Source organism: Cygnus atratus, chromosome 1, assembly GCF_013377495.2.
Source record: "Cygnus atratus isolate AKBS03 ecotype Queensland, Australia chromosome 1, CAtr_DNAZoo_HiC_assembly, whole genome shotgun sequence".
NCBI classification, from domain to species: Eukaryota; Metazoa; Chordata; class Aves; order Anseriformes; family Anatidae; genus Cygnus; species Cygnus atratus.
This window is the reverse complement of record NC_066362.1, coordinates 100,281,364-100,303,867: the sequence shown is the minus strand read 5'-3', so window position 1 is coordinate 100,303,867 and position 22,504 is coordinate 100,281,364. Positions and strand designations below refer to the sequence as shown.

The 22,504-nt window shown below is 50.5% G+C and overlaps 2 protein-coding genes across 2 annotated transcripts; both read right to left on the bottom strand.

Moving 5' to 3' along the window:
- Positions 1 to 10,377: 10,377 nt before the first annotated feature.
- GAPDH (glyceraldehyde-3-phosphate dehydrogenase) lies at positions 10,378 to 14,521 on the bottom strand. The gene is made up of 12 exons (XM_035571540.2): positions 14,423 to 14,521; positions 13,937 to 13,980; positions 13,222 to 13,321; positions 12,799 to 12,905; positions 12,624 to 12,714; positions 12,337 to 12,452; positions 12,153 to 12,234; positions 11,831 to 11,982; positions 11,616 to 11,694; positions 11,265 to 11,348; positions 11,013 to 11,110; positions 10,378 to 10,674 (listed from the first exon to the last, which is right to left on the bottom strand). The coding sequence occupies exons 2-12, from the start codon at positions 13,957 to 13,959 to the stop codon at positions 10,605 to 10,607; spliced, it is 1,002 nt and encodes a 333-aa protein (XP_035427433.1). The 5' UTR covers positions 13,960 to 13,980; positions 14,423 to 14,521; the 3' UTR covers positions 10,378 to 10,604.
- Positions 14,522 to 16,798: 2,277 nt separating this feature from the next.
- On the bottom strand, positions 16,799 to 18,799 carry LOC126913133 (C-type natriuretic peptide 2-like). The gene is made up of 2 exons (XM_050708114.1): positions 18,701 to 18,799; positions 16,799 to 17,077 (listed from the first exon to the last, which is right to left on the bottom strand). The coding sequence occupies exons 1-2, from the start codon at positions 18,797 to 18,799 to the stop codon at positions 16,799 to 16,801; spliced, it is 378 nt and encodes a 125-aa protein (XP_050564071.1).
- Between the last annotated feature and the right edge of the window lie 3,705 nt (positions 18,800 to 22,504).

Here is a 22,504-nt window from a genome sequence, read left to right as displayed (position 1 = left end):
AAAGTAGATCACAGTAGAGTTTTTTTGGATCACCCATAAGATTAGGTAAGGTAGATAAAATACGGGTTGGGGGAATGCAATAATTTACCTTCCCAGGTTTGGCTTGCATAACTAACGCTGTCGTGCACATGAGCACCTGAGCATTTGCACGTCACAATGCAGAGGGTCGGTGTTTAAGCAGGGTGAGGTCCTCCGCGCGTGGCTGCAAGACGTGTTACAGCACGTGTTGGTGTGTCAGCGTATGTGAAGCTGTCTGGTTAGGTCTGGTTCCTGGGGGTGGGAGGGTGAGGCTGTGCCAGCTGCAAGGAAACCTCCGGGCCAAGGCACTGCTGCTGGCTTGGGGACACTGCAGTTCATTAGCTGATGGTCTGCTGGGATCAGTGCCACGCTCACCTCTCACCGAGAAGATGGGAGAATGTTTGGTGCATGCAGCAGTGCGCTTAATGCCAGCACAGGGGTGCTCCCCTCCTGCCCTTGCAATATGCAGTTGCACAGACAGGAGGTCTCAGGAGAGACTGGGCATTCACCCTCGTGGCCTTACCTCCACGCCACCTTCCCTGGTTGTTTCCATTTCTTTCCCTCTTCCCTTTTATCTTTTCTTCCTAAAAGAACTGAAAACAGACCAAATACTTTAATCCATGGTTTTTCTTTTGAGTGATGATGCCTCACATGCAGTAGCTCAAAGATTGCTTTCTGTCCTGCCCAAAGGCTCTTGTGGTTCATGCAAATCCCCTTTCCCATATATTTCCTTGCAGCATTTTCTGCCCTTTCTCTGATGTGGAGATCTCTATGACTAGCTGGCAAAGTCTGTCTCTCCCCGTGTGTAATCCATGGCATGCATATCTTGGCCTCTGATCTGTTTGTGCTGCTTAAGAAATCCACTACTCTAAAGTATGTGTGCTGAGAGATTTCAAGCACGAAGAGTAGAAGGACCAACATCTCTGCCTCTAGAAATCATTGCCCAGATGAGCACCTGGTGCTGTCAGACACCCGTGCACCAGGACGCATGGGTATCCCAGTCCCACACTACTTGTCAGAATCTCATTTGCAGTGAAACTGAGATGTCTCCATCACGTATGTGCAAGATGATGTCCTTTGGTAAATTGCATTGCCGGTCACAGGTTCTGATCCCCACCAGTATGAAAGCTCATGAGATCTTGCTGGCTGGACATGCAATGCTGATCCTTTCCCTCTGTGACTTCTCAGCATGGGAAGCATGGCCCAAAGCCTCCAGTGGTGACTGGACAATCTCCCCTGCATCTGCCTATCCTTCAGTAGTGACTTCACATCTTTGATGCTGGATATGAGGAGACGTGGATCTTCCATTTATGTAACTCTACTCTGTAGGGTCTTCTCTGTTCCTTTTGGGGAGTATCTAGCATGCTTTCTCTGGAACTGTGGTATCTAGGAACTGTTCAGCAGTGTGTTGCTTCTTGATGCCCCAGTCTCACCCCTCTTCCACAACACCTCACTGCAGCGCTGGCTCAAGAAGCAGTGTCAGAAGAAATTGTCTAGTGGAGACCCAGGTCTTGGCTGCTTAGTCTTTGCGAACACCTGTAGTCATCTCATGGGGCATAATCATGAGTCTCATTTATCCTCAGACCACAACCCATTCAAAATCTTTGTTTGGCCTAAGCTTTCTCAAAATCTTGGTTGCAGGGGCAGCTTGTCGGTGGATGGAGGGGGCCTTTTCCTATCCTGGACCCAGCAGATGAGTTGATGAAATGAATGTTGGAGGAGCAGGTCAGGTACACTCTCCAGCTGACCCTGCTTGCCTGTGAACATGTTGCAGTTGAGCCTAATCTACTCCCTAGTGCACCAGAGTGGACCTTGGCATGCAGAGGACAAAGTCCTATCTCAGCATCCACGTATTAACGTGAATGTTTATTGCCCAAGTACAGTCCAGACATGGATGTGTCTTACTGAATGGGTTCCCATGGAAGGATGCATCTGGGCCCGTCCTTCTGCCAGCATCCATCTCAGGACCCTTCAGATGTGACTGCTGTCTAGTTATCTACATGACCATCCGTCAAAGACCATGGTTTTATGATCATGTCTCTGGACTGACGGTGAAGCCCTCCCATGGAGTATTTAGGCAGGCTGGTTCAGCTTCCCCACACCGTGGAAGTCCGTGTTGGTGCAGACTCACTGTGGCAGCCTGGGAACATGCTAGTGTTTGCTACAGCTTCTCTCTCTCCAACATTTGGACTATTGTGTATTGGTGAGGACAGGTGCAAGTATTAAACAGCAGTGGGAGTGGCATGAAAACCATCCCTTGATGCAAGAGCTGGGACATAACCGCTTGTCAGCATCCTGCCTCCATAAGGCACTGGGGGAGACTGCCAGCCTTTGAGCTGGAGGGAGGGATGCAGTTCTTTACCTTGGCTGCTGTACTCCATGCTTTCTGTGCTGAGATCAGCCTCTTGGCGAGGTGCTCCAACAGACAATGCCAGGCATTTTGCTGTAAGACAGGACTAAGCCCTGTCTCCCTGCTGAATGTGTTTATGATCTAGTGGCAGGCAGAGTGGCCTCTCCTTCCTCTTTCCTCTTTCATGTGAAAGGTGAATTTTCATACCAAAGACACTATCTGCCAAGATAGGCTGACTGAGTTTCTTCATGAAGCCTACCAGATTTTCCCACATCACCCTCCTTGCACCTCATCACGGGGATGTGGGATGTTCTTACAGGCTCTAGGAAGGGTTCAGTCTCCCAGCCACTACATAGCCCAGGTAATTTTTCCTTTTGTTAAGCAGGTCTGAGCCCTCTCCCTCCCTTTGCTCATTCCTGGGTCCCATCTATTTTAGATCATACATCAGAACTGAAAAAGCCTCTTGTCTGTCTGTTCAGCTGTCTGGTGGTGCTTTCCACCCAGCAACCTTCTGCTGGAGGCTCTGTCCCTGCCCCATGAGTCAGCTTTGTGTGAGATAGCTTTTCCCTGTTTTAGGATCCCTTTGGTGGACCTAGATGTGGTGCTGACAGCCTTCACTGGAGCAGCTTTTGATTAACCTGTTTAGTATTCTATTTATCTTGTTCTTGTGCTAAGCTAGGAGGGCAGGAGTGATTAAAGCTGCATAAAAACGTGCTCTTGCTTCTATATTCAAGCTAGGAGATTGGCTTTCCTGAGCCTCATACCTCTGCTGCAAAACTCTTTCTATGTTTAGATGGTGGTGGTGATCTTCTAAGGAGAGATCTGCCTGTCAGCTCTGCAGAAGAGCTGAGAATAGATGGCAGGCCTTGTTTGAAGTCCTTCTGTGAGTCAGCCAAGGTGGAGCTAGGCCAGATGATAAACCCCCACCAGGGCCTTGGCTGTGTCAGCAGCTTTGTCGATTCCAGCTGCAGTCGAGTGATCCTAAGAGCATCCAACGGTGGTGCAGACTCGTGCTGATGTTTTCTGCACGAAGAACTCCACTTCTACGTGAAGAGAGGTCAGAATTAGCTCAGAACACAGTGGAGTGCTGTCTCCTTGGAGATGCATCTTATGATGCATGGGCAGGCTCATGAAATCATCTGACAAGCCCCTCCTGATGGTGATTAATGCTGGGAACAATTGGTAAGGCAGCAAGGAGGACTGGATGGGCTACAGGCAGCTTAAGGGAAGTTCAGTCACCACTGAAAATCTTCCAAAAGAAGTATGAGACTGTGAGAACTGTTTTAGATGTGAATTTGTTAAATGATTGAGTCATTTTTTCTTGGGATGTGAGCAAGGAGAGGATGCTATAGGCCCCCTGACAGAAGGGGTGTAGATTTCTTAGCTTGGAAAGCAGCTACAATAGCCAGGAAGATACTAAGGTAATGCTATGGAAAAGGGGTTCAAGCAGCCACTAAAAGATGTCACCATCAAGTTGAATCAATATTGCAACACATGGGAAGAGGCAACAATTTAAGCTTCCGCAGAAGACTGTGCATCTGGGCAACATGCAAGAGGAACTAAAAGTTCTCAGGACAGGAAGAAATGTGATTAACTGACATTTTTGAAGTTCAACATCACATCATAGAACTCCCAGCTCACCAGTCTAACCCACTGGTAAAGGTGGAATAGGGAAGGGCAATCATGAATTGGAGTTGCAAGCTGTGCTAAAAAACACATTCCCTCTAGAGCCAACAGCAAAACAGTATGATCTGACACACACGTTCATTAGGGCTTTGGAAGGTCTTTTGTATACTCCTCAGTCACCAAACAAAACACAGTGATTTATTTCTTAAGTACCTCTCTGCTTCATGTGAAAAGGAAAATTATGTTGTCATGGGAGACTTTGGATGGGAATACTAAAGAATATGCTATGCCATGGGGAGCTTCTCAGCAAGTTACAAATAATGGCATGCCCAAGTAAGGCAATGATTTTACATGTCCTTATGACAGATGAAGATTGAGTTAGAATTGGTGGTTGCCTAAAGACAAGAAATCGACTGAGAAACAAATCAAGATATCACCCAGGACAAAAATATCATAACAGAGAACTGTACGGTATTATATAGCCTTTTCTTACAGTGGAATTATTTAGGAGAAGTATCAGGAAAGTGTGATTTAAGTGGAAGATCTTTGGAAAGATGAGAGGTTTTTTTTTCAGTTATCCGAAAAGCTGTGATTTAGTATGCATGAGAAGATAGCTTTCAGTAAAACAATTCCTTGAGTAAGTGGCCATGTGACAGTAATACTTGAAAATAATTAATAAAAGTAATAAAAAAACTTGACCTCAATTAATAAAAATAAACATTGTAACAAATGCAGTGACTGTGTGTGGAGGAAGACGAATACAGGGATGACAAAATAATTGAGATGTATAAAAAAAAGTTATATGAGTGGCTGATGACCTCAGGAATAAATACCTATAGGTGGATATCTAAGGATGCTAACACATTGTTCAAGTTATATTTAAAGGAAAATCAATCCTTGCAGTAATATAAGCTTTTTTCTTGACTGGGATTAAAAAAAAAAAAAAAGTCCTAAATGAAGAAAAAAAAAAAGGAAGTACTCATCAGATATGTCTGTTCTATATTTGCAAAGAGCAGAATGTGGTCGTAGGGGAATGTAGCACTTCCAAGCCATTAGTAATTAAGGAGAATTCTTGACAGGATCTTCTCAGGATGAACACTTTCCCTTTTCCAGGTACAGGTGACCTAGAGCGCTCTGATGGGGAGAAATGCATGGGGTGCTGTGGTGTGAACAAGCCGCTACACAATGCCTGAGGCTGCTTGACAGAGATGGAGTGAGTGACCCTGGAAAGAAGCATAGTGTTGCAGCTGCTTTTCTGCAGTACTCTAATCTCGTTGGTGATGAAAAAGTGCTGGCTGCTGAAATTCATGGTTTGTTGATGTCAATTCTTAAATGAATTGGGGAAGACCCATTTAAAAATGACTGGGCAGATGGGTGAACAAATTACCTAAGTGATGAGCCTGACAGCCCACGTATGGAAACCAATGAGAAACCAGCGGGGAGGAAGGTAAAAATCAGGAATAATGGAAGAAGTCTGCACGGACATGGAGGGAGAAGAAGTTGGTAGACAAATCTGTTACCATTTTTGATACGTAGAGGTAATATTCCAAGAGTCTCAAAAGGGGTAAATGCCTCAAACAAAATGCTGAGAGGCATTGAAATATAATTTCATAATTTAAGTTTTTAAATAGGGCTAAAACAGGCTCTGTTACCATACACATATAGCCAATATGTAAGCTATCCATAGATAAATCTAAGAGCAAGGAATAATAGTGTTTGACCATATCTGGGGCAACAGGAGCTCTGGAAAGGCTGAGGAAGCAGCAGCCTCATGTGAGTTCTCAGCCAGTTGTTTTTAAACATCTTTTATTCCTGTTTGGCACTGGTGTGTTTTTGTCCTGGTTCCCATCACATTTTGTAGTAATTGGAGCAAAAAGTCCTAACTCTGATTCCGGGCTGGAGAAAAATGCTTTGAGAGTGAAAAGTTTAGTCTCTTTAGCTCCTCAAAAAAAAGTGAATAAGAGTTTTTGCCCATGAGGATGATCTAGAAGGCTGTTTAATCAGGCTGAGAAAGGCATACAAGGATTATGAGGAGTTGGGGAGGCTGGAGGCCGTATGCATTCAGTGAAACTTCAGTGTGCTCTTACAGGTCCAGCACATACACCAGGCTGGTAACCAAAAAGCTGGAGATTACAAACTACCTTTAAAAGGTTTGGCCACTCTTGTCTTTTCTAAATCCACTTGATCTTCAACACGAGTTACTCTTACTAGCAATCACATTGACAAATGCAGCCAAGGGTGCAAACAGACCTCGGAGGCATAGTTTATTGCAATGAAAGCAACACGGAGCCTACCCCACTGCTTCACTGTCAACCAGGTGCTGACTAACTCTTTTCTTCATGCTGGGCTTCAGCTGAATTGTCTTATACAGAGGTAAAACTGATATTTCTCTCTACTTTCTGGACTCCTTGGTGAGCCTTTCTAAAAATCTGCCATCACATCTGTAAATTTCTAATCCTCTGGTGTCGGGTCTGATGTGCATAATGAATTACAGCTTAGTTAACTGTTCAGCTGTTTCATGCCCCAAACCATCTGAGATTTACACGTGGTACTGACAGGTTGCTGCTCCACATCGTGGAGATATTCTCAAGTTCACTTCAGTTGGCAGTGGTGTCTTTGTCTCACCTCTGCTGAGGGAAAAATCTGTTATCTGGGAATACCCCTACTGATGGCAACAACATCGCTTTTACTTTTCTACCGTGGCCTTCCCTAAATGCTCCCATTCCATCTTATGGCTCTTTGGCAGCTTTCCTGTGTCTGAGATGCATTTGAAAAAGATTTTAATACTACCTTTTTTATTTGTCACATATTTTCCTTAAAACCTGCCTTTTTTTAGGCTCTTTTACATTTAATTTGCTATTATTTATGAGCTTTTCTTCTATTTTCATTTGACTACAGCTACTGCTCTTTGAAGACTGTCTCTTTGAATCTTGTGCAGTAAACTATAACACATTACTATTGTTTCTTCTAGGAGATGTACATTTAATTGAAAATAATTCCCTCGAGAAGATAAGATGCCACTGCTATAGTAAGATAATACATGGAGGTAAGTTAGCTGTGCCGTAGTAAGAAATTATATTCAGCTCACAAGAGTAAGCAACAAATTATTTGGTTTTGCAGTGTATATAAATAAGATTGCCAAAATGTAGGCAGCTTGTTTTTAGTGAAACGCCTGCTTTTTGTGAGTGACTGTGCACACAGCACTGTTTGTGTACTACGACTAAGCTGTGAACCTGTGTTTTGTGAATGGCATCTGTTACAAAGAAGAGTTTGGAATGTTGTCATTTAAGGTGTTTGTCTCATACTAATGTCCAATATGTGCGTTGCCTCATAGTCTTTTCTATCCAAGATCTGTATCTTCCTTGCACAGAGCTTTTTTATTGATTTGATCAGCCCCTAGTTTACTTGAGAAGTGGACAGTTTGAGTGGCCAAAGCTTTCTTTTTACTCTGCTTATGCAGTTGCTATTTTGTTACATTTTGTTGTGCTATTTGCATAGCATGAATTAGTTTCCACAACTGCTCAAGATGATTTTTCACTACACAACATTTTGCTTAAGGCTGAATTTTCACGCTGACATCTTCAGAAGGTGGTCTGAGGACTACTCCAGCCATTTCTTGGGGAGTAATGCATGTGTGATAGTGTGTGCAAAAGCCAGCGATGTATTAAATTATTTTAACATTTAAAATTGCCATAAAAGGGCATTTTCCTCTAACAGCACTGCTAATTATCATACCACACCTTCATTTGAATTTCCTCTGTCTTTAAAAAAAGATGAAAAAAAAAAAAATAATTTGCAGTTGACCACCCCTAGAAATGATTGGCTAACGGAGATCTCCCTTGGGTCGACTGGTGTGCTTTGTGTCAGCATAACCCTGCAGAGGACTGAACCCGTCTCGCAAGTACCTCTCCCTCCCAGCTGTGCTCAGAAGTTCAGAAACCAGAGTGGTTTCTGGCTAACCATAGCTGTTCTTGGAGCCGGTTTGTCCTGGCAGAGTGGCATGATTGCTTCTAGCTCCTTTGCTGAGCAAGAACCTCTTTATGTCGGTCCAAGAGCCTGCCTCCCCTGAGCAATCATTTCTATGAGTTTTCCTTCGAACTGTTTTACGAGCAAACCTAGAGCTCCTCTGCATAGTCAAAAACTCTTCTACAGAGTAAGAGTCAGCCACAAAAGCAGAGCTTCCTTCTTTATCCCAACGGCCATCTTTCAAATTGGCAATATATATATATTTAATCATTTTTTACAACAGAGCTGCAGTTTACGGGACAGTGTGGCACCGGCGGTGGCTAGACACTGAGCTACATTTTCCATCTGTCCAGAGGGGCCTTGCTGTGGTGCCATCTGCAGGCACAGTGTCCGGATGCAAAACGAGGATTTGGAGGAAGGACCTAGGGAGCTTGTAGGATGATTCAGGAAACTGAGCCCTCCAGGCGGTCTAAGGGCTGCACGGCTTTTTTTGCCAAGCTCTCTCTCATTATTTCCATACAAGAGCAACCGTGTTTTAAATTCTGTGGTTCCCAGCTTGCTCCCCCTAGCTGCCTGTATCTTCTTCAAGGAAGATTATAAATTATAAAATTAGTATTTTAATGAAAACAGAACGAAACTTTCTATCCAAAATGTTCACAGCAATTGCTGTTCCTCAGAACAACAGGTACTCTTCCTCCACTCCCTACTCTACCCCACCTCCCAGGTTGTATTAATTTGCTCTCGCTCCCACAGTAATTTGATAGGACTCTTTCTCGATAAATAACAAGATCTCTGCTCTAGGTGAATTCTTCAGGCAGCCTTAGCTTGCTCAGGAAACATAAGACTTAAATGAAAAAGGCGACTACCTTAAAACCAGGCTATTCAGTTCAAAAATATCTTAATATCTTTGTTTTACATGGAGAAAATAGGCAACTCCCCCTCAAGGTGTTTGCCTCGCAGCACTTCCATGTCATCAAAGGAGCCCACTGGCACGCACACAAGTATGCAGGCAGTAGCACACAGGCCAGCCATTCAAAGCACCCAAGCACAGAGATTTAAGACAGGATGGGACCCACACAGGGCACGCTTGGAAGCCTGACAGGGCCATGGGCTAACCCACTCCATGGCAGAAACCCACCAACACAGGAGGGCTGCCTCTGGTGAGCCCCATCAGAGCCGAAGACCTTCTGGCAGCTGAAACTTATCTCCAGAGCTACTTAAAGCTCCAACAGGGCTGTTTACAGGGTAAGTCAGGTATTGCTGCTGTCCCAAAGCTAACAAGCTGCTCAGAGTCCCAGTTCATACTGTAAGGTTGAATAATCTGCCTTTGGTCTATTTTCCCTAAACAAAGCAACTTTGAGTCATTGCCCCCAGTCCAGTAAACAATTAGTTTTTACACAGCTATATCACTAGAGACAAGCAGCTCCAGGAAACTGTATTCCAGCCCAAATCCTTGCCCCAGGATCAGGCTCTAAAAGCAGCTGGGCTCCAGACAGCAGTTCCAACCCTGCCTCCCACACAGACAGCAACACGAACCCTCTGATACCGCTCACAGCCCTGGTAAATTTAATAGAAAAGGAGTGTCACACAGTTTTGGTGGCAGTGCATTGCTTATCTACCCTACCACTCATAGGTCAGGGAAGGCTCAGCTCCTGCTCTGCTTCCAGGAAGAGGTTATGCAGCTCCTGGCAGAGGGCTGATACTTGCAGAGATTTAGTACTCGAGCTTGACTGCAACTGCCGCTCCTGCAAGTCAGGGCTGTGCTTAATTCTAGCTACCACCGCAGGCCTCCTCCAGGGCAATTTGATTCACTTTAAACTCTGTAAAAGTGAATGAAAAAGCCTCTTTGTAACTTTGCTAGTAAAGAAGGGGGAGAAAAACTGCTTTCTGTGCCATTTTGCCAAATCAAATGCAGCAAAGTAATTTCTCAGCACTTCATTCTGCATGCACCCATCAGACAAGCAAATCCAGAGAGCTGGAAGGGAGATGGAAAAGCAGAGCTGCTTTCCATTCTACCAGTCTTGCAGTCACAGCCATCCACCACACCTTATTTTGGCTCAAGGGCAGAAGTCCCACCCCTCCCCACAGGCATGGGTAGCTCATCAGCCTGCATACCACAGCTCCACAGGCAGCAGCCTTGTGCTCAGTGAAGCTGGGTGCTTGCTGTTCTTTACAGATCACGTATCCCAGGACTGCTCCACACCTATGCGTAACCAGAGCTGTCCAAACCACCAGCTGGCATTCCCCATGTCTCTGCTGCCTGGATTCATAGCCTGTCAGCACAGAACTGGGCACAGAACACTATAGAGCACTTGTTAGAGATGGCCCAGTGATGCTGGGCTGGCAGGCCCCATCTTAAAGCAGGCGCCTAACATTTGCTGAATTCCTTCTGATTTCCCACTAAGACAGACAAGGCATTTCAGATGGTGAACACTTTTATTGATGTAAGGTGGTACACAAACAGATCAGTTTCTATCAGCCTCTCCACCTCCCCCAGGTGGAGGAAGAAGTTGGAGGAGTGGGGAGACAGAAGGGAACAGAACTGGCCTCTCACTGCAGGATGCAGAGCTGAGCGGTGGTGAAGGGCAGGGGCTCCAACAAAGGGTCCTGCTTCCCTAGGCAGCAGGGGGTCTGCATGCTTGGCTTACTCCTTGGATGCCATGTGGACCATCAAGTCCACCACACGGTTGCTGTATCCATACTCATTGTCATACCTGGAGAGACAGAAATGCTGTCAGGACTGACCTGTTCCTGTATGTTAATGCTCTTCCACCCAGAACACTTAACTGCCTCAAAAGACTTCCCATGCAGTTCTTATAAAGCAGGCAACATCCCACCCACCTTCCATTAAGGGAAGCAAGCTGCAGCCATTTCAGATACGAAACCATTTCCCTTCAGAGACTTTCACATGCTGGAGCCACCCCAACTCTACAAGTGCCTATGTATCACCATGCACTGTCTGCTGGTGCTTATGAACAGAAGATGGGCAACGGAACTGCCAAGCCCCTACCCCACACAGAGAGCCTTCCCACCACCCCAAGGCGGTGCATACCAGGAAACTAGCTTGACGAAATGGTCATTCAGTGCAATGCCAGCACCCGCATCAAAGGTGGACGAATGGCTGTCACCATTGAAGTCACAGGAGACAACCTGAACAGAGAAGATATGGTAAAACATTTTCAACCCCACAGTCAGCTAACAGCCTGAACCAGAAGTGTCAAACACAGAATTCCAGCAAGGCTGGTACCATCAGCAAAGTGACGCAAGCACCCCTAATCACAGGCTGATAATAGAAGCCATTTACCTGGTCCTCTGTGTATGCCAGGATGCCCTTCAGGGGCCCATCAGCAGCAGCCTTCACTACCCTCTTAATGTCGTCATACTTGGCCTAAGAAGAGGCAAAAGTTAAGATTGTCAGATCCCAGCTCACACAAGTGTCAGCAGTGCAGGGGAGGGCAGGGAGGAAAAACACAGCTGCAGCCCAGACACTGGGAGCTGTACAGCAGTCGTCACGCATGTCAGGTGCTTTTCTTCACCAAGATCATTTTTTTCTAGGGAAGAAATGGATGCACAAGGGGTAATTCCAGGTAAAAATAATCTTTAGAGAATGCAGGAGCAAGCCTGGAGATTGTTAGTCCTTGTCCACAACACTTACTGGTTTTTCCAGGCGGCAGGTCAGGTCCACGACAGAGACGTTGGGGGTTGGCACACGGAAAGCCATTCCGGTAAGCTTCCTGCAAGAGACATGAGTCAGCAGGGAACAGCACCCAGCATCCCTCTGCCAGCACGCCATTCTGCTAGAAACAGGTCAGAGCCAGCCAAGCACTGGCTGCCACCTCCTCCTTACACCCAAGGAAGGCCAACACTCACCCGTTGAGCTCAGGGATGACTTTTCCCACAGCCTTAGCAGCCCCAGTAGATGCTGGGATAATGTTCTGGGCCGCACCTCTGCCATCCCTCCACAGCTTTCCAGAGGGGCCATCCACTGTCTTCTGTGTGGCTGTGATGGCATGGACAGTGGTCTGGTGGGGGGGGGAAAAGAGCACAAAAGTGAGAACACAGCTATGTCTCAAAAAAGCATCTCAGACACCTCCCCTCCACCCCAAGGGAGGTAGGGAGTACAGATGCTTTTCTTCACACATGAGAAACCTGGAGGTAGGGCTCCCTCCTGATCAGCAAGCTCCAGACCTACCATAAGACCCTCCACGATGCCAAAGTTGTCATGGATGACCTTGGCCAAGGGCGCCAGGCAGTTGGTGGTGCAAGAGGCATTGCTGAGGAAGACAGACAAATCAGCCAGAGGCAACATTATCTATGGAGATGAGATCCCAAGCAGCTGGTCAAAATTCCAGGCCAGGAAGCATCCTTCTCCTTACCTGACAATTTTCAGGGACTTATCATACTTCTCATGGTTCACACCCATCACGAACATGGGAGCATCAGCTGAGGGGGCGGAGATGATGACACGCTTAGCACCACCCTTCAGGTGAGCCTGGAAAAAGGGAAAGTGATTAGATAACCTGCAATGCCCCACAGCTAAGCAGTAAGACGCTTCCTCAGACAATCTCCTCCCAATCTTGAAGAGCCCACAGGGTTCTCAATGTGACCCACATGAAGGAGCAGCAGTATCCCATCTCTCCACATGCAACAGTGGCATACTTACACCAGCCTTCTCCATGGTGGTGAAGACACCGGTGGACTCCACAACATATTCGGCACCAGCATCTGCCCACTTGATGTTGCTGGGGTCGCGCCTGAGGATAGATGAAATCTTGAGAGCTGTTCTGCAAGACACTTGCTTTCATTCTCCAAAGAGGCAAGCAGAGAAAAATACTTACTCCTGGAAGATGGTGATGGCATTCCCGTTAATCACAAGTTTCCCATTCTCAGCCTTGACAGTGCCCCGGAAGTGGCCATGAGTAGAGTCATATTTGAACATGTAAACCTAGCAAGGAGAACGGGGAAGGAAAGTCAGACATCCTGGCTGCAATCTCCCCACCCCTTGCTCTGCCTATGCCACAATCTCAGCTCTCCACCTTCTCAGTGACCTTGTCCAACTGCTACTCTGTACTTGGCTCTGCCGTATCTCCCTAGCCTGCAACCCTATGTCTCATTTGTCCCTTAATCCACCTGCAGCTCCACACATAGTTTCCATGGGGAGCAGCTAGAACAGAGCTAGGGGAACTTCCTGCCCCACTGTGCTATTCAAGGAGATGCAAGGCACACACAGTGCCCAGAGGGGGCACTCCAAGGCAACTCACCATGTAGTTCAGATCAATGAAGGGATCATTGATGGCTACCACTTGGACTTTGCCAGACAGGATGGCAGCCCTGGTGACCAGGCGGCCAATACGGCCAAATCTGGAGAGAAAAATAGATGCAGATGAGGAGGACCAGCAAGCAACATGCCTGACTGGGCATGGAAGAACATCCACTGCTCCTTGCCCAGAAGGGCAGGACGGAGTCCCACAGCAGTGTCCAAAGGCCAAGAAGCCACAGTTAAAGATTAAGAGCGACCCCCAGCCAGAGCAACCTCGCCAGAAAGGTCAGGCGCTAAATTTACTGAAAGCCCCGGTGGATCCGGTTACTCCTCAGCAGGGTGGGAGAAGGTCACATTCCCGGGGCGCTGCCGACACACGATCCACCTGGCGACCTTTCCATAGGGAGCCACCGGCCCCACAGCCTGCACTGGGGTGCGGGGGACCCCCAAATGGAGACGGGGCCGTACCGACAGCGCCGGTACTTCCTGGGTGACTCACCCCGCGTCTCTGCAGGGAAGTGACTCAGCACCCCGCCCTCCCCGGGGCCGTTAGTTGCGGGTGCAGGGGGTCTCCATGCAGCACTGCTGCTCATCCCCAAGTGCTCATCCCCACGTCCTTCAGGCGACCTTGCCCCGTCCTCCCCCCCCAGTGCACATCCCTGCAACCCCGCCCCGCTGGGGGCCTCCCGGTGCCGCAGCCCGGCCCTGGCGCTCACCCGTTGACTCCGACTTTCACCATCTTGCCCTCTCGGGGATGTTCCTGGAGGGAGAGAAGCAGCCGTGAGGCGTGAGGACGCCAAACCCCAGAGCCAGGCCCGGCCGCCGCCCCGCCGTGCCCGGCGTCCCGCCCCGCCGCACCGTTAACGGCCTCCCCCCCCCACCGCACATTCGGGGACCGCCCCCAACCGCCCCCCGCATCCACCCTCCCCCCCCCCCCCCCCATTTTACCCGTGAAGCCCTCCCCTCCATCCCTCTCCCTCATCCCCCTTCCCCACCGCCTCCATTTTGTGCCGCCCGCCTTTGTGCCCCCGGGCCCCACCGCCACGCGGCCCCGCTGTGCACAGGGGGCGGCCACACGACGCCCCCCCCCCCCGGCCCCCCACCCTCCTTCCCGGCCTCCAGCGGGGCTGCGGTGGCGAACGCCTCCCCCCCCCCACCCCCCAAAACCGGCAGCCTCCCTCCACCCCGCCCCAGCCCGTTACCGGCTGCCTCCGCTCGGTGCCTGGCGCGCAGTGAGGAGGTGGCTCGGCGCCGCGCCGCCGCCCTTTATAGCCGCGGAGGCAGCGCCCCCCCCGCTCCGCCCCGCCGGGCCGCCGCCGAATGGCAGCGCGGGGGCCGGGCCGGGCTACGTGCGCCCAGCGATCGCCCCCGCCCGCGCAACAAAGGGCCCCGAGGCGGGCGTTGGGTTGGGGGGGAGGAGGGGGGCGAGGGTCTCCGCTGCCATGTGTGGTGTGGTGTATGTGGGGGGTGTCCCTCCTGTGTGTAGCAGGGCAGACAAAGCCCCTCGTGGTGGTGGTGGTGGTGGTGTGTCGTGGTTGCAACAGGGGGGCTAACACCTGGGGGCTCGCTGCTGCGTGCAGCACGGGGAATGGCCTGCGATCCTTGGGCAACAAAGGAGAGGGCTGTGCTGGGCTGCAGCCTGCTTCGCTCCCCCTTTTTAGGCCCTCGCACGTGGCAGCAGTGGGTCCCCCAAGCCTCCCACACCGAGGGAGCAGCGGGTCTCCAGGCCCACTCCCTGCCATCACAACGTGAGCAAGGATGCCCTGCTCTTAGGGCCCCATTCCTTTCTCTGTCTCCCCTGCATGGGTTTAGCCAGGCGTGCTCTGAATGCGGCTGCCTCCCCAGCAGGCTGCGCGGCACAGCGTGAGGACCATGTTAATGAGAAACTGCGGCGCTGCTGCTACCCGCGGGACGTGACGGCGGAAATCCTGCCCACTGCCCCGAGAGCTGACGGCGTGCCTCCACCACCTTGGCCCGCCTTTTACTGGCCGGCTGGGTTTGGAGTGTGTGAGAAGGGAGTGCTCCCCGCGTGACAGCCACCGTGGCCCAACTGGCACCCCACGTGCTGGAGAGCCTCTCCAAGCCGTGCCGTGCTGGCTCAGTGTGCTCCGCTGGGAAGCAGCGGGGCTGGTGCAGCCCAAGCCTGGACTCTGTGGGACAGACCCATGCTAGGCTTGAAAGCCTCCATCCCTTGGGAGGGGGGTACCCAGGGAGCAGGCACCTGGAATGTGGTGCCTAAGAGGAGACAGGGGGGAAAGGAAGAAGGTTTGGGAAGGCATGGGATGTGGGCTTGCAGATGTGGAGGGCCAAACTGGCCTCCCTCAAGGCTCAGCCAAGCAGGACTCCAGCTACACTCTCAAGATGGAGAGGGAGGGTGGGGGAGCATCTAGCAAGGGGTCACAAATCTCGTACGTAACCCAACTCTCCTTATACAGCTGCTATTCCCGGTGCACGGAGGTGCAGGCGGCTAAGTTTAGCCCCGGCCGAGGTTACGACCTTTTCTTAAAGGCCAGGGGGGGATAGCTGGTGCAACACAGCCGCGGAGCCGGAAGGGGTGTGATCCCTCGGCGGGGGGGAGCCCCCCTGCACCCCCTCCACAGCAGCCGGCCGCGGGGTCGGGGGAGCTGCCTGGACACCCCCTGCACGCACGGGAGGCCCTCTGTTTGCTCAGCAAACACTCCGGCAGCCGAGCTCCCAGCGCAGGGGGGCAGAGTGCGGGCGGGATGAGCCAACGCAGCAGCCCCGTGCCCCCGAGCGGGGCCCACGATCGATATTTCAGCCGCCTGCCCCCACAGCCACCTGGCAGCGGCCCCGCAGCGCCGGCCCCGGGCCGCTGCGTGCCGCCCGGCCCACCCGGAATGGCGGCGAGCACCCAAAATGGCCCCGCGCGTGGGGGCCGCGCCGCCGCCGGAGCCGGAGCCGGGGCCGGTGCTGGGGCCGGAGCCGTGCCGCGGGCTCTGCCGCCACCTCCCGGCGGCCGGCGGCGGCCCGGGGTGGGAGAGGAGGTGCGGTGAGGGGCCATGGAGGGTCCTCGCCCCCCCGGCGCAGTCCCTGGGTCTGAGCGAGGCGCCTCTCGCGGAGGCGGTGCTGTGAGCTCGGACACGGCAGTTAATTAGCTCTGTTTAATTAGCGAGCGAGTCCTCACGCACGAGGAGCGGGCTGAGGGGCAGCAGGAGCGCCATGCCGCTCCTCCGCGCTCCTCGCCCGAGCTTCAGGGCTGCAGCCGCTGGCTGGCCGTGCTCCTTCCCGTCTTGTCCCGAGCTGGTCCTCCGCAGGCTCCTTCTCCACCTGCGGACAGGCATGGCCGGTGAGCTGCCCAGCAGCCAGACACTGGCTGGGCCCTACATCCCCCATGCGGCTCAGGCAGCATGAAGGTCAGCGCTGCCATGTCCACGCTCATTGTGTTTACCCCACCAGCACTCAGCTCTTTCTGCCCCACAACCCATCCTGGGGCCGGCTTCCCCCCCTCTCCCCCCCCCCCCCACTCCAGGCACTCCCCACAATTCATGCCCTGAGGTCTCCCCTTACATTTGCTGACCCCTCACTGCCGGCCCGCTCACCTCCAGGTCTCTCCAGGCCTAACACCCCAAACCACTGAAGGTCCCGATCCGATCCAGTTTCAGCCCAAAGCAGCCCCTGGGCATGGCCTTCCAGGCCCAGTCTCCAGAGAGTGCCCACTTGCGACTGGTGAGGGTCTTGCGCCAGAGCGGGGCACGGGCAGCTCTGGCCCCAGAAGGGAGGAACGGGAGGGTGGGGGAGAGCAGCTGAGGTCCCGAGCTGGACCCCTCCTCCTTTGTGTTCTCTTCTTCGGCCTGCGTGGATTCAGAGTCCAGGGGCAGCAGCTGGGAAAGGAGCATCTGGGAAGGTGGATAAACAGGGAAGAGATGTGATAACAGTGGAGGTGCCTGTGCTCCCGTTTCTCATTTATCTATCCTGGTGATAAGCCTTGCACCCCAAACCCACTGTCCCACAGCCCCACACCTTCCCCCGGACTCAGGCAGGACATAAAATAGTGTCTGTGCACGAAGCACTGTGTCTGTGACATTGCATCCAGACCAAAGTCACCAAGGGAAGGGCTAGAACTGCAGCTCCTGCAGTCTGAAATGATTTTGCTGTCCGAAAGAGCAGGTAGGAAGCTGGTGTGGGTGTGCCTCTCCGTGCATCCCTTGCCCTGCTGTTGTTAATAGGATCCCCCCTCTGCACTTGAAGATAATCAAGGCTTCAGGCCTTGGTCCTTTTGCTGATGCTGAGCTGTGTACTCAGACTGCTTCATGGCATTCTCCAGAAGGCTGCTGGGGAAGCAGGACCTAACCCAAATACTTGGTTCTAAAATAAGGGAGAGGCAGGCATGGCAGCATCATGGAAGAAGGCATGAGGAAGGCAGGCTTCTCATCTACTAGGAAATTCTCAATGTTTTCGGTGCAGGTGGGCACGTGCTAATTCAATTATATGCCTCTGTCACTGCCAGCAGCCTCCGGCTGTAGGGAGACGAGTCAGGAGGTACGCCAGGCCTGAGGAGGCACAGCATTACTGCCCATGGGGTCAGCCTGCAGTAGCTGTTTCACATCTATTCCTCTTGTGGATGCTTGCTGACCTAAGGCTGAAGATGCCTTTCTGCAATTTAGCTCCATTCTGTTCAGCAGTGAGTTAACTGAAGCGGACACAGACATCTTCAGCGAGGAGTGAAAGCGTCTCCATGGTGAGTCATAGCAGAATCGGTCTTGTGTTTTTAGTTCATATCCTAACTACTTCCCTGCAGTTGTCCTTATTGGACAGGGTGAATGATGTGAACACAATGTGTCAGAGCACAGGTTAGGGGTTGGAAAAAAAGAAGCTGGGTAAATTCAAAAGCCCTAAATATTGTTTCTGCAATTGGTGAGAGTAAAAGATTTACCAGAATGAAGAAGCCCTTAGCTAGCATCTTGACTCTTGGACTAGAAGAGGGCCTACTGTGGGGTATGACTGAGCTTAGGAGTGAAAATCCCAACATAACATGGTGCACCTTCCTTCTGAAATGTCAGAACCAGGCCACTGAGCATAGTGGATAACCACTACGTACAGTATCTCTCGCAGATCCCTCTGCATGCCTGCTTGTCACTTAATGCAAGGGATGTGACTGTGATTTCTGCTGGCTGCTGGCACAGGGCTGAGTTAGATAGGACTAGTCTCTTTACAGCTAAAAGCCTCCGCAGGCAGTGTGGAGTCCCCCAGTCAGCCTGCCCCAGACCAAAGAGCACTAAAACACTTTTGTCTGTTTTCTGCCTTGAAATGCTGGTGCTCCCCAAGGAACTGGGTTATAAAGATACAGTCATCCTAGAGCTGAGGTTATTAGACTGAAGGGGAAAGAGCAGTGAGAATAGACAGCACCCTCTGGTAGCTGGAATTTGGGTTCACCACTCATCCCAGGTTCAAGCACGACCTCCCCAAATTGCCCCTGCTACTCCTGAAACCTCCCTCAGCTCCATCCCAGCCCCTCCTACCTGTAGCCTCTGTCCTGGTAAGGACATAGCTTGAACGCTGGCAGAGAGCAGAACTGAGAGGAGGAAAAGCGAGCAAGGCCATGACTGGAGCCCCAGCATCTTCTTATCCCAGGGCTTGTGGGAGGTGAGGCAGGATCTGCAGCATCTGTGATCCCTGTCCCCTCCTTGCCTTTATAGCTTTGGTTCTGGCAGGCGCCTGGCCCCCAGCTCTCTGCTGAACTACCCCCCGGAGCTCCTTAACCTTTCAGCCCTTTTGTCCATGGTGATATATTTCAGGGTGAGCTCAGCAAGACCCCTTCCTCTAAAGAAAAAAGACACAAAGGTGTTTACTGAGTGTCTGGGAAGACAAATGTGAGTTGAGCTGCTTCTGGCCAGGACCTGGAGGTGTCTGTTAGGGTCAGAAACAGGGTGAGACTTCAAGACACATCCTGAAGAAAGGTATTGAAGGCTGCGTTGTACAGTGATACGGAACACACTCCTCTCAGGCAGAGTGCTGTTAATGTTATTTCTTTAACCAGCGTGAGCATGAACTACAGCTCATCTGGTGACAGTCACACTGGTCTCTACAGGAATTGTCACAAATTTGACTGCATGACAACACGGACTCTAGTTTTTAATATTTATATATTGATGAGCCAGTTGGCCTGGGAACACAGAGCCTTGCTGCGGTAGATGCGTGGATTCCAGCACTCTGTGGGATCTGTGGCAGTGACAGGAGCATGGGTCTAAATACATGTGGGCACACAACATGCACACTGGTTGTACTGAGTCATTATTCAACGTACACCATCTGGAGGGCTGAGCTGAGTTTCCAGAGGAACCAGCACAGAAAAGAGCTCATCGAGGCTGAACTTGCACTTTCTCAAGCTCGGGCACACAATGGAAGTGGGACGCCGAGGAGCAGACTCTTACCTCCTAAATCTTCTGGCCATTAGTTCCCCCCCTTTATTTACCTCTCCCATTTTACTGTAGTTTCTCACCAGCTGAACAACGCAATGAGGTCACTGTTTGGAGACCAGAGTGCAGAAGTCAGCCTGGGTGTGAAGACAGAAACTAATCAGGAAAGTTTGTTGAGGGAGAAAAAGGGAGGACTGTACCCCAGTACAGGAACAGTAGTAGTTGTGCTAGGTGAGTTTAATACCTTCAATACCGTTCTTCAGTATCCTTGCACAAAGCAGTTGGGACAAAACTTGACAGGCAGTGTTCTGCTGTCTGTTATTTACTTTCTTTTTTTTTCTTTTTTTTTTCCTTTTTTAAGAAAAGAGGAAAATAAGAAAATGAGTCTTTTGCAGAGGTAGCAAAAGTCACAGTTCAGCTATTTACCGTCTTACTTTTCTCCTTCCTTCCCTCCCTTCTTTGCAAGCATTTTTCACCTGTAGATGCAGATTTGTGGGTCCCTTTCTTCTCTGCCCAAGGAGCCAGAAAGTATTACGAACCATTTTGCATCAACCCTGTGAAAAGTGAGCGTGGGGCTTGAGTCTGGAACGCTGAAGCTAGAAGCAGGAGAGATTTTGCACAGGTAGGGTAATGTGTGTGGGCATATCCAAGCATATCGACTCCACCACTGACCCATGGATGTTGTTGGCTTCCAGGCAGTGCTCTGCTGATCCTCTCTGGCAGTCTTGTGTCACCCCTCACCCGGGCCAGCTATCCAGAGCAAGCCTGCAAATGAAATGGCTACCTGTGCCCCTGGCTAACAGACCCCACCGAGACATTTTGTGGGTGAGTTGCAGGCATTACTTTTGTACCAGCCTCTTACACCATGGGTGACTGCTGGAGAGTCACAGGATGTGCTGCTCACATGGGCATTCAAATGGAGTGCCTGTGTACAAGAGGAGTGCACGATGCACACGCACAGCCAGCCCCTCTATGCGCTGGAGCTCTGCAGTTGGGAAAACGTGTGAAAGTTTCAGAGGGGTGGGAAAAAGGGGAGGGAGGGTGCGAAGTGGACATGTGTTCATCCCATGTGAAAGATGTCTCTGAAAATGTTATTCTGTACTACCTGTTCGCATTCTATAATCCTGAAGCAGCAGAGTCAGTCTGTCAGAGTGTTCATGCTGCTTGCAAGATGGCCACAGAGAGAAAAATCTCAGTTTGAATGCACAAATTCTGTGAGTCAACTGTTTCCTGAGTGAAAGGTAAGAAAAAAAGCAATGATGTTTTGTTTTTGATACAAAATGCGGTGGTGGTTTGGTCTGGCATCCCTTGAATGTGGTAGCTCCCATGCTGTAAAAAGAATGCCAGAAATGTGTTTGCAATTGCTGCAAATTCCAGCCCAGCTGCACGCAAACTGAGCTCTGCAGGCATGGATAGGCTCTGCGCTCTAAAGTGACTGGTCCCCTTCTTGGGTCCAGCAAAAGCTGGGCCTGGCAGGAGGGAAGGAGTCACTACTATCCCATACAAAGCAAGAAACTTAGGAGACTGGAGAAAATGTAATTTTTTTTTTCAAATTCTTGCAAATTTGCAAATCCCGCGAAGCCTGGGTAAATTGCAGGTAATCCTCGACTCAGGTGCAATGAAGTTGCAGCTGCTTTGTGTCCCAGATCCTTGCTGGGACTGCAGCGTAACTGAATAGTTGCTCTGTCATGTCCTGGCAGTGACTGTAAAGTAAAAAGGCTCTGGCAGACGATGAGTCCCTGATTGCCCCAGTTTTCTCAGTCTCAAATAGGTTATTGTCCTTCTTTCCTCTCTGGTGCTAACAAGTTTCTTCTGTAAAAACCCTTCCCCCTCTGATGCTGGGACACTGATTCTAGAGCTTGCAAGACCACCAGAAATGAGGTCTCCTGCTGAATCACAATCAGTCTTTCATAAACAGAATCGCTCAAAAGGAAAGGAGCAGGGCAAACAGAGAGTGGGAGGACTAGGAACTGGGTGAAGTACTCTGGGAACACCCGTTGGCCCACGGTGATACAAAGGGCTGATGGTTGCTGTGGGCTCCAGCAGTAAGGACAATATTTGTGTCATTCCTGTAGTACAATGGGTATGAATCTGGAGCTGCCATGCACTGGAGTCCCTCAGAGAACGCAAACTCCACTGATCTTGGTACTGACTAATGCCCCACACAGTACAGGCTGTCTCCTTCAGTAGCAAGTCATGGTCATCATGGCAACCACAAGCAGAGCTGCTTGTGAGCAAATGGCAGCAAATGGCTGCTTAAGGTAGCAGTCTCTGTGTGGCTTTTCAAGCCCCTCTTCCATCCACAGGACTTCTTTTGTCCATGATACAGAATTACTAATTCCTCCAGTACCAGGAGAGGCTGGTGGGGAGAGGGGGATGCTCCACCTGAACAACCTGCAGAAAGGGACCAACAGAAACTCCCTTTTGATGAAATACCACTCTCACTTGAACAGGGAGTGCTGTGCCCACGGAAGAGGGAAGGACAGACTGCAAAGCAGCAAAGGATCCGCTGTGCCAGTCTAGTCACTGACTGCCAAACCTTTGTACTGTCTTAGGGAGTTGCTCTCCTGAAGGAAGTTTATCTGCTTGTAATGGAAAAGGGCAGTGCATAGCCCGAAGGTAAGCCAATACTTAGACATGAATTTATGGCCAGATTGCTACCTCCATTCACACTGGGATCTCCCTCAATGAAGTATTGTCACACATTATATCATTCTCATAGGTACAGAAGATTTACTATGCACACTTGTAATGCCTTGAGCTTAGGTAGGAATCCATCATAAACACTGTTTTTTCTTTTGTTCCCATTTGTGAGTGACATACGTACGCTGTGGGTGCTGGTGGAAGCATTGCGTACAGTACGCATGACTTGTATTTACTGTTTAACGCAGAGCTGCTGCCTCTGTT

Coding starts and splice junctions, on each gene's coding strand:
- GAPDH (XM_035571540.2), bottom strand. CDS start 13,959: ATGGTGAAAGTCGGAGTCAACGG. Junction 12,906..13,221: donor TCATTGATCTGAACTACATG/GTGAGTTGCCTT, acceptor TCTCCTTGCTAG/GTTTACATGTTCAAATATGA. Junction 12,715..12,798: donor GCCATCACCATCTTCCAGGA/GTAAGTATTTTT, acceptor ATCTATCCTCAG/GCGCGACCCCAGCAACATCA.
- LOC126913133 (XM_050708114.1), bottom strand. CDS start 18,799: ATGCTGGGGCTCCAGTCATGGCCTTGCTCGCTTTTCCTCCTCTCAGTT. Junction 17,078..18,700: donor TACCAGGACAGAGGCTACAG/GTAGGAGGGGCT, acceptor CCACCTTCCCAG/ATGCTCCTTTCCCAGCTGCT.